This window comes from Anguilla anguilla, chromosome 19 (assembly GCF_013347855.1).
Source record: "Anguilla anguilla isolate fAngAng1 chromosome 19, fAngAng1.pri, whole genome shotgun sequence".
Classification (NCBI taxonomy): Eukaryota; Metazoa; Chordata; class Actinopteri; order Anguilliformes; family Anguillidae; genus Anguilla; species Anguilla anguilla.
In genome coordinates this window covers 13,567,057-13,582,991 of record NC_049219.1, presented here as the reverse complement: position 1 = coordinate 13,582,991, position 15,935 = coordinate 13,567,057, and the positions used below count along the sequence as shown (strand labels likewise).

The following is a 15,935-nucleotide window of genomic DNA, read 5'->3' as shown; positions in this document are numbered from 1 at the left end:
CATATGAGCAGCTGCTGTAGATGACTTCACCCTGGAGAAGCAGTGAGTGTGTGGTCAGGTCCCCTGGGTTGGGGAAGTCGCTCTTTAGGTCAGGGGGCTGATCCTGTGGTGTCTCTGCTTAGTGACCGGCGAAGGCCGTGGGCACGTCATTCGCAACAGAATGGGGAAGTCGTTTTTCTCCGTCTGCGCTCGTTTTATTGCGAGAGTGCGCTCAAGGACGCGACTGCAGTAAATGGCGGATGTCGGCGGGGGCGATGGCGTGAGATTGCGCTGGATGAGATGAGGAGTTCAGAGGCGTAGCGGAGGCGATGCACTTCTCCATTGCCGTTTAAAGGCTGGTTCAGAACAAAAATCATTCGCGAACAAAACAGCGATATAACATCTTCAGGAGGAACTGTGTTCGGTGTGGACTGATGAGCTTCAGTGCTTGTGCGGATGGCTCCTGCATTCTCTAAAATCCTACGTCCTATGTTTCATGTCATCATTTAAGAATAGACAGATCCCCTCAGCTGACTCATATCCTGTTGTTGTGGAAGCAGTCATGTAATATGTTTTTCAGTTGTTCTTTTCTCAACTCCCATAATTCATTGCACAGTGCCGATGTCTATGGGACTGTATGGGAATTGTATTGCCAAGCCAGATCGGAAGAAGAGTCTTGCCAAGGGCAACAGAATTTTTAAAAGGTACACATTAAAATGGACAAAAATGAACTGTCTTTGGGTAGGTTACGACCACAAAGCCCGTAACTGACTGCATACGGCTTACCCTAAGTGCCGTGCATTATTCCTTTAAGAAAGCCTTTAGACTCTGTAAGGCCACACTGTTTTGACAGTAGCTCAGTAACAAGGCCTTAGTGAAGCCTGTATTACGTACTCTGAACAGAACTTCCAGCGCATCACATCCTGCAGGTCTGTTTTTGTGCCACGCTGTGGGGAAATGGGTGTGGCAGAAAGGTCACATGATGCAGGACGTGACTCGCCGCCGAAGCACCACGGTGGCACGCGAAACACCTGTAGGAATTCACACCGTTGCCACGGGAACACTATTAACATGTTCTTAATGTGGCGCGTATGACTGAAGGGCAAAGGGTCATCTGATACGCTGATCCCCTTACTATAAACTGTGTTACTTTGGAGTCTCTCCATGCCTCTGAATAGAGGTGGCTATTGCAGGTGTGTGTGTGTGTGTGTGTCGTTGTTGTGTCAGACCCTGCTTGTTCCGTTTCATGGCGCTTCGCAGAGACACAGATGATGTATTATTTTCTGCAGTGCTATAAATCACACGCTGACCCTATCTCTGAAATTTTGTTTTCGTTCACCTCCGGGCCGAACGGGGGTGTTTTGTCTGGGCGGAAATCTGTTACTGACAGCCGATGCATTGGACGTGCGCTAACTATATCTGATTGGCACAGTGGAGCGAACCGCCTTAATAAAATCTGCCCCGATCACATTCATCTATGTCGGCGAGGGATGAAAGCCCCCTTCTTGTTCTGAAAACACGTGCGCTTATAACATTTCTCTGTGGCGTTTGTGGATAAACGGGGATCGGAATGAGAAAGCCATGCTTCCATGTCAGGAGTAAAATGGAGGCCACCAGGGAGTGTGATTTCATTTATCAGTGCGATCATAAATATGCAGAAGCCCCTCGGTTTCTCAAAAGATAACATTCATTTTATGCAGTGAGCGTCCTGTGTGTCATATTGCTGTGTGAAACGGCTGTAAAGATGATATACGATTGTACCCTTCCGAATATGTCTTAACTGTTTTAACATTAAAACCAGAAGCTGCCTGTGGCTTTATGTTACAACAATATTGAATCTCCGTATTTCATTTTAAAATGCTCATTGACTTTTTTAGTGGGTAAGCAAATTCTGGCAACAGCAGGACATGGTTATGTATTTTTAAGTGGCAGTGGTTATCCAGAGGCTAAAGGCTGTGGCTGTAGCTTGCAGTATGAGTTTATCATGGTTCTCCTCACACTAGAGTCAGTTGAAACGGGTTCAAACTGACTTCAGTGAAACCTACTGCTTCCTGTTGTGTATAAGACAAAAAAAAAAAAAAAAGTTGTTTTAGAGTTTTTTTTTTAAAAGCCTTAAAATTACTTTTAAACGGTGACTTTTAATTTGAACAGTAACAGTTTTTAAGTGGATCAGTTCCATGTGAATGTGCAGTACCTGGGTTGTGACACAGGTGCCGTGTGGTTGCGCTGACTTTAGTCAGATCCCTGCAGACTCCGGCCGGCGTGAGAGCGCGTACATAAGGGACACACGCGTGCTGTTTAGTGGAGGCCCGTTCTGAAAGCCCTATTTAGGAGGTCTGGACCGCCTCAGACTCCGCCTCAGACTCCGGCTTCGGCTCACGGCGCTGAGGCTTCCCGCCGCGGCTTCCTGCTACAGACCGGCGGCGGCGGCCCGGCGGCGGCCCGGCGGCTCGTTTCGGAGGCGGTCGCAGAGCGGGCGCGGTGAGGTAACCAGGAATACGACCCCCCACCCACCCGGCCCCCCCGGGTCCGGAGATGTCCCTTTCACCGCTCCCCTCTACCCCCCCCCCATCCCGTTTGGTGCAGCTCTGCGGGCGGGTGGGAGGGTGTGTTGGTGAATTTCGGGGTGCAGGCCAAAGGGTGGCGAGCCCATCTCTGTGAAGGCCGAATGTTGTTTTTTTTTGGGGGGGGGGGGGGAGCTTTCAGCGGGAGCATTCCAGAGCGCGGCCTGCGTATCGCCGGGGAAACCCCAGCCCCACTGCAGCCCTTTCTGAGACGGGCACAAAGGCGCTACACAGCTCCGCTTTTCGGGGGGGGGGGCATTTCTCACTGGTGCCCCGGCGCTGGGACGTCCAGCGGGTCAGACCTTGTTCCCCGCCAGGTCGGCTCTCGGCGTCCTGTGTGTCGGACGTGAGGCGGCGTTCCCATATTCCGTGCGGGGGGCGGTTTCACCGCCGGACCTGCCAGTCACGGAAGGGCCCGGAATGTGCCGCAGCGTTTAAAGCTGATAACAGCCCTGGACCTGTATTTCATGTGTTAACTGGCCCGGGAGCAAACGGCTGAGTCCCTTTTTACGTAACCGCTTCTCGGGGTAGCTGTGTCTTTTGTGCACTCCCAGTTACATAATGCTGATCATACCCGAGAGATCGTAGGGTGAGACTGATTAAAGATTAGACAGAGCGAATCTTTTCTTTAGGGTGAAAGAAAGAGGGTGGTTTTAATTTTTCTGTGCGTGCTTTTTTGGAAGCGTGGAGGTGTTTGTGTGTTCTTGCTCGCAGTGTGAACAAGACCTCACCTTAAGTGGGTATAAATACCTACAGGCAGCTGTTTCAGGGGCTCATTCTGAAGACACAGCCCTCTTTATTTTCATCTTCATTATACGTCTTCATAAACAGATGACGGAACAGTGTGTACATTTTTCAGCTTCATCAGAATGTGTGGCTCATGATGAATTCCTACAAATCTTCATGTACTCTCAGTGATAATGCTTCCATTTTAGAGACGTCCAGAGAGCGCCCCTCAAATGGGCGGGAGGGGTGGAGCCCTCTGAAGGGAGAGCTGAGCCCGCCCTGAGCCCCAGCCCAAAAACCCGCCATCCCCAGACATCCCCGCTCGCCGCTGAAGATATTTAGAGCGCTCGCTCCTGGGGTCAAAGGTCAACCTCGAGGGGTGGGTGGTGATGGGGGTCGCAGTGCACGGGCGCGTCGGCGGGCACAGAGGTCGCTTTGGAAAGGGAAGCGGCCCTGGGTGTGTGTGAATGGATACAAACAAGGCCTGTGCATTTCACTGCTCTGAAATCCACTAGGCCTGGTGTGCTGACTTACATCTGCGTTGAATAAAGTTGTGTTTCTTCATTTCTATAAAAAGAATATTCCACGTGTTGTCCTGCAGTGGTGCTTAACAGTTTATTGAATTTGGGTTGCGAATCTGTGCCCAGTAATTCCAAACATTCCATGGGTGTGTCACAATAAATGAGGAATAGAAATTTAGAAAAATAAGGTTTTTTTAAAAAAAAAAATAAGATGAGGAAAAACATAAAAAGATTTACAGTGATTGTTTTGGGTTGAGAGAGAGGAGAGGTAGATGTGCAGGTCACAAACTTGTACTATTCCTTTCGTGCTTAGAGGAAGTTGGAAGTGTAAATTAGTTTAAACAAATAATACAAATAAAACCCCAGTAATATTCAGGGATAATAGATTCACGTAAGCCACTGATTTGGAAAGCTGCACTAAAACAGGCAGGGTAGATTTAGGGCTGATGTCACTACAAGGACAGCGGAGCTTCCCCCCCCCCTCGTGCCTGGGGTGTCTGGATTAGGAATCAAAGCCCCCTCCAGTAAGCTGATACGGGCCCAGCGTCCTCTTTAACCCCGTGCGAGCGACTGTGCCGGAGCCAACCGCGTGACTCACCGGCGGCTAACTTTCCCCATTTCTCTGTGTCCCGCCCGCAGGTCCAAGTACTTCCGTGGGAGAAAGCTGAACGGGGAGTACGAAATCCGAGTGGAGCAGGTTGGTACCGTGCGAACGAAAAAATCGGGAACCGTGTCGTCTTGTTTGGTGACACGTGGCCTCACACTGCTACGGTGCCCTTTCCTGGGATTTTCTCCCGTTGTTGAGTGCCCATAATTAAACACTGCCAACCATACAGGCCAGAAACACAACCAACCACCCAGGCCAGAAACACAACCAACCACCCAGGCCAGAAACACAACCAACCACCCAGGCCAGAAACACAACCAACCACCCAGGCCAGAAACACAACCAACCACCCAGGCCAGAAACACAACCAACCACCCAGGCCAGAAACACAACCAACCACCCAGGCCAGAAACACTAACAACCACCCAGGCCAGAAACACTACCAACCATACAGACCAGAAACACTACCAACCATACAGACCAGGTGACAGACGCCATGTATCATGCTAATAAGATCTTGTGCGTCCCAAACTGTTGCTTCAGTCCCACACCACTCTTATGAATCCATTTTCCGTTCGTTTCCCGTGTCAGTAACAAACAGTGCACTCACGTGCTGTACTCCTTTCCAGAGCTGCAGCCTTGAGTCAGCTCAAGCCAGAAGAAGCTATTCTTATCCCTCTTATTTAAACGGAGACGTGCGACTGAAATGAAACTTGGTCGCGGTCTCCTGGCCGACCGACCGTGTTTATACGCGTTTATATATTTGCGGGGCTCGGTTGCGTTCGGGTCGGGAGCTTTTTGGAGCCCCATTAGCGCGCGACCTCATCTGCCGTCGTCTGCGTTCGTCTGCTCGGTGTTTACAGGAACTGCAGCAGCGACCTCATCTGAGATGCAGGGATGAGGTATTAAACACAGCACGTCTGCCCAAGGAGAGTGTTTACAGTGCCTTTACGAAATGCAGCCTGCACGTGACCCCTGGGGTACCACTTTCTGGAGCTGTGCATAGTGCATTTATGAATTAGCATTATGGGAAGAGAATGTATGTATGTATGTGAAATTATAAAGTCTAGACATATCCCACATATCCTTGTCTTCCTGTTCAGTTTGCCTGTGTTGAGCCATATGGATTCATCAAGGCCCATCTGTCTTTTTAAAAACGTAAATTGTTTTCTTTACGTTTTGACTAATAAAAGCAAAAGAAAATAATTTGTCTGGGGGGGGGGGGGAGCCAGTCAGAATGAGCGGGGTGTGTTGACTCAGGCCTGCTGGTTCACTCACACGTTGACCTCTGAGGGGGTAGATTTCGGTGCTGCCAGTTAACTGTGGGCAAAGCTCAGCCGAAACCAAATAAACCGTGCGGCCAGCCTGACTGGGGAAAGTAAATCAACAGAGAGGGACCGGCACACCTGCACTCCCTCAGCCCTAAATGTGGCCCTGCTTCTGCTTTCAGTCGCCCTCTCTGTTTGCTCCAGTCTTTTTTTATACTTTCCCTACGATGACTGCAAGCTAATTACCCTCAGCTTTCAGGTCACCTGCCAAACCCCCCCCCCCCCATAGGGGCTATTTAATGTGGAATGGAAGGCTTCCACTCAAATATTGAACCAGTAACCGGATCCCTGTGTGAAAGGCTGTGGACGGGCCGACCCGGGGAACCTAGCAGAATGCTTCGCGGTCCGAATGTTTTAGCGTCCCCATCGCACCAGGCCAAGCCTTTTCGGCTCTCTCTCTTCCTCTCGCTTACCCCCCAGCCCCTCCGCCCTCCCCCGGCCCGGCCCGGCCTGCTACTCGCACTCCCGCATAAGGCCTTATAAGGCCCCGGCTGCAGGCCGTGTAGCCCCGCCCCTCGCAGGCCGTGTAGCCCCGCCCCTCGCAGGCCGTAAGTGCTTAAGCGCTCTTATCTGTGTGTAAGGGCCTGGGATACCGCTACTCAGCTACTCAGAGAGGCTCATTCAGGCCCGTATCTCCCCTCAGTGCTGCAGATAAACGGCCGACTCCTGTGCCCGGTGTCATGAGCTAATCCTCTGCTCTTAGCCACTCGCGCCCCGGTTTGGGGGATTTGAGTTTTTGTGGAGCGCAGGCCGCGCAGAACGATGTTTTCGCATCGCCGTTTTCGGCAAATTCGCGAGCGGCGTCAGAACCGTGCACACGAGCGTCACGTTGTTCCACACGCGCTCGCTGAACAACAGGACCGGTCCGCAGATGTGGGCAAATCGATGTGGGCGGATCGGGGCCACGTTCCTGCGGCCGGGCCTTTGCACCGCAGGCGGCCGGCGTTACTGAAAAACAAGTTTTACAGCACACCCCCGGTGACGGGTCCGGTTCCCGAGCCGCCCCGCTCCAGCTCCGTGTCTTTTCACCTGCCAGCGTCCTTTATCTCCGTGACAAATGCTGCAGATACGCGGGGCGCTGGCAGCGCTGGCCGCTATCTGCACACGCACATGTAGCGCGCTCCACACTTTGTTTAATGGAGGGTGTCTGGCAGCGTAATCCTGTCAGCCGCATCGCCTCCTCAACCGTGAGTCATCCGCCAAGCCTGCGCGGCTGGCCTCTGTGAAATCTCACAGCCCGCGTGAGTTACGTCTTTATTTATTCTCTGCTGTTTCGCGCTGGTGCGCTGCGCAGAAAGTCATCACAGGGGGGCGCTCTTGCCAGTCTGGATTAATCGACTGGGGATTTGGGGATTTTACAGCGACCAGCATTGATTAACCGTTGGGCATTTCCAAATTTTTGAAGGTCAACGGCTTCAATTATGGCAATCAGCGGAGTTGAGCTTTTGGTTGCCCTGAAGAGAACACAGGAGGCAGGCCACGGACCACACTCGTACCCTCCTGCTGACCTCAAACAACACAGCCCCCATGGGGTCACCAGGGCAACATCTGCCAAGATTTACCACTCTGTATCCACGGCAACCGTAGCTGCGCACCGGACGGTTTCCCCGCCCCCCCTCGGGCCGGCCCGTTCCCCTCCAGGTTGCGGACACCTGTTAGGATGTTCCGTGCTGGCGGGTACCTGGCTGGCCGCGTGCCGCAGAGGGAGACTGCGGCATTCCGGCACCTTCTCGCCCATAAGCGCCGGTCTCGCCCGCGGCCAGGACGCCGGGCTGTCCGTCACCTGCTGGCGGCGCAAGCCAGTGAATTCTGGGAAGGCCAATTCGGGGGGGGTCAGAGAAAAGGCACATTCCCGAATCTCCCGGAGGATGTCGGGAACGGATTACCCAAAACACGCCGGATTCATGCGGACGGGTTCTAAATCAGCAGAATTCCTCGTCTGCAATTGCCCTTGGAAAAGGTGGCAGCTAGAAGAGAAGTGCACCAGATGGCGGCTCTGCGGCAGATGGCGGTGTTTTTTTCGCAGGTAGGATCTGAGATGGGTGGAATTCTGCACAGGCACGGCACTTTTTTCCCCCTTGGCTGTTCTTTGATGTTTTGGTCCTCCATATGTATCCCATATTGCCTCACATTACCAACCACGGTCATCATATTGATGGTGGATCAGCAGCAGATCCTCTGTAAAGGGCCTACAGCACCAGTTGAGAGTCAAACCAGCCCAGCACCTGTAGTGATGGGTTCTCCTGGTCAGTGCTTTTTTGACGTTAACCTGGTTAAGGATTTTTTTAAATGGCTGTCCTTGCTGTTGGGCACCGCTTGGTTCGTCTTTGTAGCAGCTGGGCTGAAGTGACTGTGGCTGCTTATTTTTATTTACACGACTCTGAGAGCTGCTTGATAGGAATTAATGTGGCTCTGAAGCCGTGGATTTGCACGTTGAGCTGCGCAGTTCAGTCCTCAGGACTGTGCCTCTCACCTCTCCAGTGACAGAGCGGTGGTGGCTCCCTGATACAAAACCCCCCCAAAACTTTTAAAAATTCGGGCATCTCGTTTTGCCCCTGCCTGTGACGTCGGAAAGCCGAAGGCGCTTGCGGAAGGCCTCACAGAAAGGGCCTCCTGGAGAGGAGACGCGTTAAAAAGGAGGCGCAGTTTCACTGAGAGAGGGTATCGGTGGGAGAACATAATTGCTTCAGGAGAACAGAGACTGTAATTATGCTTCTAGAAGCCTGGGTGGGGCGGGGGGGGGGGGGGGGGGGGGGGGGGATTAAGCTTCCTGTGATACAGGGATGGAGCGCGCCATTGCCAATATGTGATATGAAGACTGATGAAATACTCTTTTTATAGCTGGGAATTGGCTCATTCCGGTGGTTTATTGGCTCTCTGGTAGTGCCATTGTGTATTAAGCATATCTTAGACAAACTCCACGAACAGATAGGGACATGGTGGATTTTGCAATTGGAAATGTAATGCCATTAAAGCAAATGTGATTATGAACGAGGACGTTAATAAGCTACCATCAAGGCATATGCGGTCTATGGCAATAGTGTGCAATAGTCCCTGGGGTGGTGAACAAAGCATTTTAGGTACAGTGCATATATAACCTTTAAAAGCAATGTCATTTTAGGTTGTGCGATAATATTCATGTTAATAGTGGTGACTAACAGTCAGTTCACAATGCAGTTCAGTACATTGAGAGCTAGGTAATCATTCTGAAGAAGAGGTCTGAGGCGGATGGACTGGCCGTCTGTGAGTCTGTGGACTGTAGTGGTGTGGCGCTAGCTCTTGGTGCAATCTGAGTTTCATCTGACATTGAGCACTTCATGAAACGTTGGGCTGGCCATCGCATGGGAGAAGAACGCATTGTCCAGCCTGAGCGAGCACCAGGCCTGCGATGGCTCGGGGGAATACTCCTGACTCCGTGTCCTGAGATAAGTGGCGTGACACATCGAGGTGGGGACCGTCGGAACAGACGAAATGAGGCGCGTGAGCTTATCGAGCAGGAGCAAAAACAGGCCCGGCCGCGCCTCCTTTTTTCGACACAAACGGAGCCGGGCACCCCCCCCCCCCACCCCCCCCCCCCCCCCCCGCCCGTCTGGGACGAGCGAGCAGGGGCGATGCCTTTTCCAGGCAGAGGAAGCGATTATTTCTGCGGAAAAAAAAAACAAAAAAACAAAAAAAACCCAGCTGGTTGTGAAAAACACTTTAAAAAGAGCCGCGGGTTATCTCTGGGATTGGGAGTTACGAGCGTCTGTGTTTGTAAACACCCTGCGAGGAGGACGAGGGCCACTTTACGGGAGAAGGAGAAACCGGTAACGGCCGGTCAGACAGCTCGGCCGTGCGGGCGTGGCAGCGTTCGGAGTTGATTTTGAGATGTTAATGCGCACTTCTAAGGCTCGGCGTGACCCTGGACTGCGCATTTCAAACTTGCAGTACCCTTCTCAGCTGGAGACAGGGCTCAGACCGGCTGAGAAGGGTCTCCTTAACGTCCCGTCGGCAGGGCTAAGAGCAGAAGGGCTCCTCCTAAATCTGTGGAATGTGGGACTGTGTCTGTGTCCAGGGTGCTGTGGCCCGGCCATTGCACTCATTAATCGCTGCTTGTGATGTTGGCGGTTCGCAAATCTAGGCCATCTTCATTCCCGCTCGCTGTTCTGCATATGGTGGCTGAATAAATGCCCTGGATAAATTCCTAAAATGTGCTTATTAGAAATGCCCAATGCTTCCATGTTTTAAATCTCTGAAAATAAAAAAAACACATTATCTTAAATCTGTTGCTTTACATTTGTCTTATTCTGTTTTTTATTTTATTTTAATGACATGCCATTGTTAGAACTATATATTTGACCTTTCTTGTACCGTTACTCTTACTTACCTGTCATGTCTTTATTTGTATATTCCACTGCCTGTTAATTGTGTCTGCTGTTCTACAGTATGTCCTTTTCTGGACAGACTGAGTGCACTTCATGAAAAGCGTTGTATAAATAAAGTTTATGTGTGCGCTTCACATTCAGGTTTAAATACGTCAAGGGCATTCACTGTCACTGTTCCTGAAACCGTATAGAGTTATAAATATAAATACGAATGCATTGTGTCCTTATATAAGCCTTGAAGTTTGCACATCAAAAGGATTTTAGATTCCTTTTTTATAGCGAGGAGCTCAGATTGTTTCGTCTGAAGGCGAGGATTATTGAGCCAAACTTTTAGGATACTGCTTTCATCGGAGAATGAAAACCAGACGACTCACTGAACTGAATGTTAATAGAAAACCTGTTGAGTTTTCTGATCCCTGCGAAATGAACTTTTAATACTCGTCTGTTTGAGGGAAGTGTGAATATATGAGATCACTTGGGAACACCCTGAACCGGTCTATGACTCCAACAAGCCATGACCACTTGAGAAAAGTTATCTTGGTCCATGTGATAAGGGTGGAGGACCTGTAAAAATGAGGAAGTTATTGGATCTCTCCTCTGCAGGAAACGCGCGTTTTGAGTTTGGAAATAAAATGGTTCCAAATGTGAAAAATAAACAAACGGTATTTGCATGAGGAGAATAGTTGGCCTGTTATAAGATGATGTGCTGCCGTGTCATAACTGCAAGGCCCGCCCACTCACGTGACTGGCTCAGCCTTAATCGTTCCCTCATGGCGATTACTGCGCTGTGGTCACGCATAAATCAAGCCCTGCGACGAACCGGCAGCGCTCGAAAGTGTGCGCAGAGTGTCTGCGTGCTGAAAAGCACGGATCACTACTGTCCTGTTTTTTTCCCCTCTCCTACCGTGAATCTGAAGAGAATTCCGCTATTTCTGCTTTATTTTTTCCTTTTCATTTTTTTAACGGGTGGTTTTTATTTCCTGCGAAAGCCGTGCCTAACTTGAAACGTGTCTCTCGGCTCAGGACTGAAAGGGGGGCGGCAAGCACGTGTCACTTCCCTGACACTGATGACACCCTGTCTTTACAGGAAAATGTATGTTGAATGTGGACTTTTAGTCCTTCCCCAGAATTTTGCCACATGGGTCTGAGGTCATGAGTCAGAGCTGCCCCTGACCCCCCCCTCGCCCCCTCACCCCTCGCCCCCTCGCAGCGGGTGATGGGTTTCTCTGTCCCGTGGCTCGTTACAGGCTCGTTAACCCCTGTGTCAGTTCTGGTCCTTGCAGCGGCTGTGTTGGGATTCCAGGCCTGCCGCTGCCGCCGGTGCTGCTGGGAGAACGCTAGCCTCCCGTGCTCCCGGGTCCCTGCTCCTGCACCGCAAAGCCGCATTAGCGCCGGAGAGATTACACCGCGTGACCTGCTCGGTGGGGCCTGGCGGGGGCCGGGGACGGGGGCCCGGGGCCCGCGATCCGGCAGAGGGGCCCCATGCACCTGACCCTCCACAACAGCAATCAGGGGGACTCTAAAAATATCCCTAAAAGATTCCAGATGAGCTTTGGATTGGGAGAGGGGGGGTAAAAAAACCCTCTTTGGCAGAGCTGGGCACCATATTTGGTAACTGGTGTCTTGGATAAAATATGCCTTTCCAGGCAGGCAGCTGACTGCGGTGTGTTTGGGGATTTGCTGAATGCACTTAGAGCTTCGCCTCTCCCCGCGTATTAACAGGAGGCTCTGCCAAAGCGAAGAGTGTGCGCGGGGAACTGCAGCGGAGCGGCCGTCCTTTTGGGGAGGGCGGGGGTCAAAGGTCGCACGCACACAGGCGCAGGTCCTTGGGTTTGCACGAGCCCCTTTTCCCCCACAGCGTCTGCAGCCACATAGACAGACTGCGCGATTTCAGCACCGTTTCTGAGTTAAGCTCAGATTAATCTCACATTTCCACCAGGGATTTGATTGTGCAACGGCGCGTTTCGGGATAGAACATTAAAAAAAGAAACGTGCGTCTCATCAAGAACGTTCCAAGAATGTTTTTGAACAAAGCAGCCTAGCTTAGAACTCTTGGAAGAGGCAGGGATGAACTCTGAGAGCGTCTGACTTGTTTGAAAAGGGATCTGGAGTGCCTGCATCAGTCTTGGCAGGGGAGGGGTGCGCAGTTGGATGATGTCTGTGGAGATGTCGCCGGGGCCAAAGGCTGGAACAGGAGAGAGGCATTTGTCCTGGTGACTGCTTCCTGTTTTCCTTCCCCCGTGGTCGGAACCGGTCCAAGAGGCCGAGTGCATTATCTGAGCGGTTACCATGGCAGTCGGGAAACATACCATGGTCTGTTTGCCTGCCGAGTCACCAACTGCTCATCCTCCGAGAGAGAGAGAAAGAGGGGCAGTGAGAGAGACAGCCAGAGAGAAAGACAGAGGGGGGGAGAGATGGCAGGGGGGTTTCAGCCTTTGAAGAGGAGGCTTTTTGGATTTTTCTTTTTGCAAAATTCAAAGTCAGTGTTCGAGAATTCAACGGCTTTTGATTACCGGTAGTGACTGTGACATCAGCACTAGAATGTTCAGTTAAGAACATTCTGATCATATATCTCGTGCCTTAATGGGTAAATCCGGTGACATTAACTGTTCCTGGAAAGCGGAGGGTTTCTGGTTTGGGACTGTTTGCCACAGATTCAGGCGCTCTCTTGTTTCGGGCTTTGGCAGAGCGAGCGGTGTGGGGGATGCAGATGTTTGTTTCCGCGGCGGGTCTGAGTAAAAGGGGACGGGTCAGAGACGAGGCGGACCGAGCCGGGACCGACCGGCCGGCGCTGGCTGAGCCTCCAGGCCTCCGCCCCAGCCCTCTGCGAATAAGATTCCGCCCCTCGCCCCGTCCCCTCGCCCCTCGTCCCCCCGCCCCTCCCCTCCTGTGCCTTCGCGAAAACAAACAGGGGCCGCGGCCGTTAATTCTGCTCCCAGTGCGCGCGTTTGAGCTCGTTCTCACCGCGCTGCCGCAGTCTCCGCGCTCAGCTCCCCCCCGCGAGACCGGAGCCGCGCTGCACAGTTCACACGCACCACTGACTGTAGCGAACTACAGCTCGGCTGCGCTTTAACACTCGCCACAGCTGCCAGCTCACTGGAAAATGTAGTTTTTTTTGCGCTCGGATTCACGTTAACCACGGCTGATGACACGGCTGTCGATCAAAATGAATCGTCCGCACGCACCTCCATGTGCTGATGCACCCCTGGCCTGGTGCACCAGCACTGTGGGCCCCGGGGCCCCTGCAGTCGAACCCTTCCCTGTAATCCTGTGGCCCGGGTTGGAGCGCGTGTTAGAGAGGCATGCTGTGCCTAAATCGGGCCGGATGACGACACCGCGTCGCTGCCGAGCTGGCCGCCGACCATAAACACGCTCTGTAGAAACGCTGCGGCCTCTCCGTGTCTGATCTGCCAAAGACCATGTCATGTGTATAAATACCGTCCTGCAGGAAAGGGCAGCCGTTTCACAGCACAGAAGATTCCCTGAGGCGACGCTGCCCGCTGTGACCTGAACCATATGAGCTTTCAACTCGGTCAACTTTTATTGGCTTTGGTGATCTTTGTGGCCAAACTGACAATGGCTATTTGGCTGCGAAGCAGTTAAACAGCGAGAATATTAATTTCCTGTGAAAGGGGTAAAAAACCAAAAAATTATGCCCCCCACCCATTGCAATAGGTGGATTCATGGGTAAAGATGCAGCATATTATGCATTTTTGCTCAGAATGGACGTTGCTCATAGTGCTCATATTCTGAGCACTGGTCTACAATCAGGACTGATCTAGGATCAGTTTAGCCATTTCGCTCTTAATTTACAGGGTTATATGTATGGACAGAGAGAAACCTGACCCAGGATCAGTGCTTTTACCAGTTTCCTTGCATATAGGAATTGGTGCTTGGCAAGCTACCTGCGCCATGTAGCTCAGGGTAAGCGATGAGAAAGCAGAGTTAGAGGAATCACATACAGGCGTAGGTGCGAAACCCCTTTTAATTAAGAGCCCATTCATTGATGTGTATATTAAAGTGCTGTACTCTGGCCCTTAAGGGCCTACCAGGGTCAGCCACCATTTTGCAATAAGCCATGGAAAATATATTGTGAAAAATGTGAAAAGCTCAGCGTACAGTATTTGTTCTGCTTTTCCAGTGCTGATGTATGTCTGTTTTAAGTCTGCCTTTATAGTCTATACCCACTGCTACCTCCTGGTGTGTGACAACACACGTGGAGCATTGCTGGAAACACTTATGGAAAAGAAAACAAACTTATAAAACAATCCATAACTAGGGAATCCTATACAAATACATTTGAGGAACATGTATTCAACAAGTATGTAACTATTCACTAAGGAAAACATAATTTACTACTACAACTTCCTAATACGTTTGATGTTTTAAAAAAATATATATATATGTATTATTTCTTTTTTTCTTTATGCTTCCCCCCCAGTTTGGAATTCCCAATCATACGCAGGCACAATTGATCATTCCAGCCAATGGTTTTGCTTTTTTGCTCAGTCTGCAAAAATGAGTTGATAACATTACAATGCAGTAATATAGGGTTTATATTACGTGGTGCATTAATAATGGGTCAATGAGTATATGTGTGCAAGCTGTACATAAGAATAACATGGCTCATAACTTTAATTTGGACATAGATGATTTATATTTGTTCAAATGCATGTAAGTGCCCCAAAGAAAGCCTTTTTTGATTGGGATCAGGGCTGCATTCTGTCTCGCATCGCTTTCCCAGAATGCAGTGTGTTCCCACACCGCTCTCCCAGACACCTCCTTTTTGCAGGTGATTTAGCAGGCCTGGAGTCCCGTCTCTCTGATCAGCTCTGATGGGGCCCCAGCCGCACGTTCATGAGCGATTGTTTTTCTGACCCTCGTGTCCTTTGAAACGCTCTGACACTGTCCATCTGTACTTGTCAAGTGCGCCACACCCGCGTATAGTCAACGGACCTTCCCCTAATGGCCAATGACTCAGCCATTCATAACAGGAAAGAGAACAGGCCCCTGGCTTCTTTATGATGGCCAGTGACACGTTTGGAATTGAAAAAGAGTACAGGACTAGCCTGTACAATTGATTTGGATGAGCCTGTTAGAACAGCATTAATTGGAACAGCCAGGTGGTACAATGCAAGCTTTTTTAAATGATTGATGTTTTGTTTTTACAGGCCGAGTTCTCGGAGATAAACCTGGCGTCCTGTGTCAACGGCGGCTGTGTGGTAGACATGCAGACCATGAGGGGCGGGACCAGGGTGGTCAGGTGAGCGGAATCCACCAATCACGCGCCGTAGACCCCAGCAGCCTCCCATGTATCCGGCGCACACGAGGTGCATCCCCTGTCCTGTTTGTCTTCTGTCGAACAGGACAGGAACAAAGCTGTCTGTGAACCGAGCGGAGACAGGAAACGTGTCGCTGTCTGTGTTTACCTTGTTGGTTTTATCTGTCTGTCTGTCTGAGTGTCGCTGTCTGATTTTATATCCAACTCACAATGTCTAAATATGTTGCTGGGCCAAAAAAAAAAAAAGCAAAAGAAATGTCACAACAAGTCCTTCCTGTGTCGCTGCAGCATTGTGGCTGCCTGGCTTCGGCTCACCTTGTGCTCACTCTTTCCGCAACAGCTAACCGGCGAGGTCATGATTTAAACACCCCCCCCCTCCCCTTGTGAGACTCTGACAGAAGCCCCGACCAGCAGGAGGCCATCAGGCTCCATCGCCGCTGCCCTCTCGCCCGACCTCTCCCGCTTCCAGAGAGCCGTTCTCTAGCACGTTCTCCCGCTGAGCGGCTGAAGCTGCAGCCCTCTCCTGTTACATTACATTACATTACATTACATTACAGGCATTAGC

At 51.1% G+C, this 15,935-nt stretch overlaps 1 protein-coding gene across 8 annotated transcripts in view; it reads left to right on the top strand.

Moving 5' to 3' along the window:
• Positions 1-15,935, top strand: part of LOC118219169 (synapsin-3-like) — an 84,512-nt gene that overhangs the window by 9,832 nt on the left and 58,745 nt on the right. For all 8 annotated transcript variants that reach the window (XR_004763670.1, XM_035402145.1, XM_035402139.1 and 5 more), the window contains exons 3-4: positions 4,430-4,487; positions 15,261-15,352. Coding sequence is in view for 7 of the 8 variants with exons in the window: in XM_035402145.1 (XP_035258036.1) it covers positions 4,430-4,487; positions 15,261-15,352 (150 nt within the window). In the remaining variant the exon portion in view is untranslated. The remainder of the gene's footprint in view (positions 1-4,429; positions 4,488-15,260; positions 15,353-15,935) is intronic.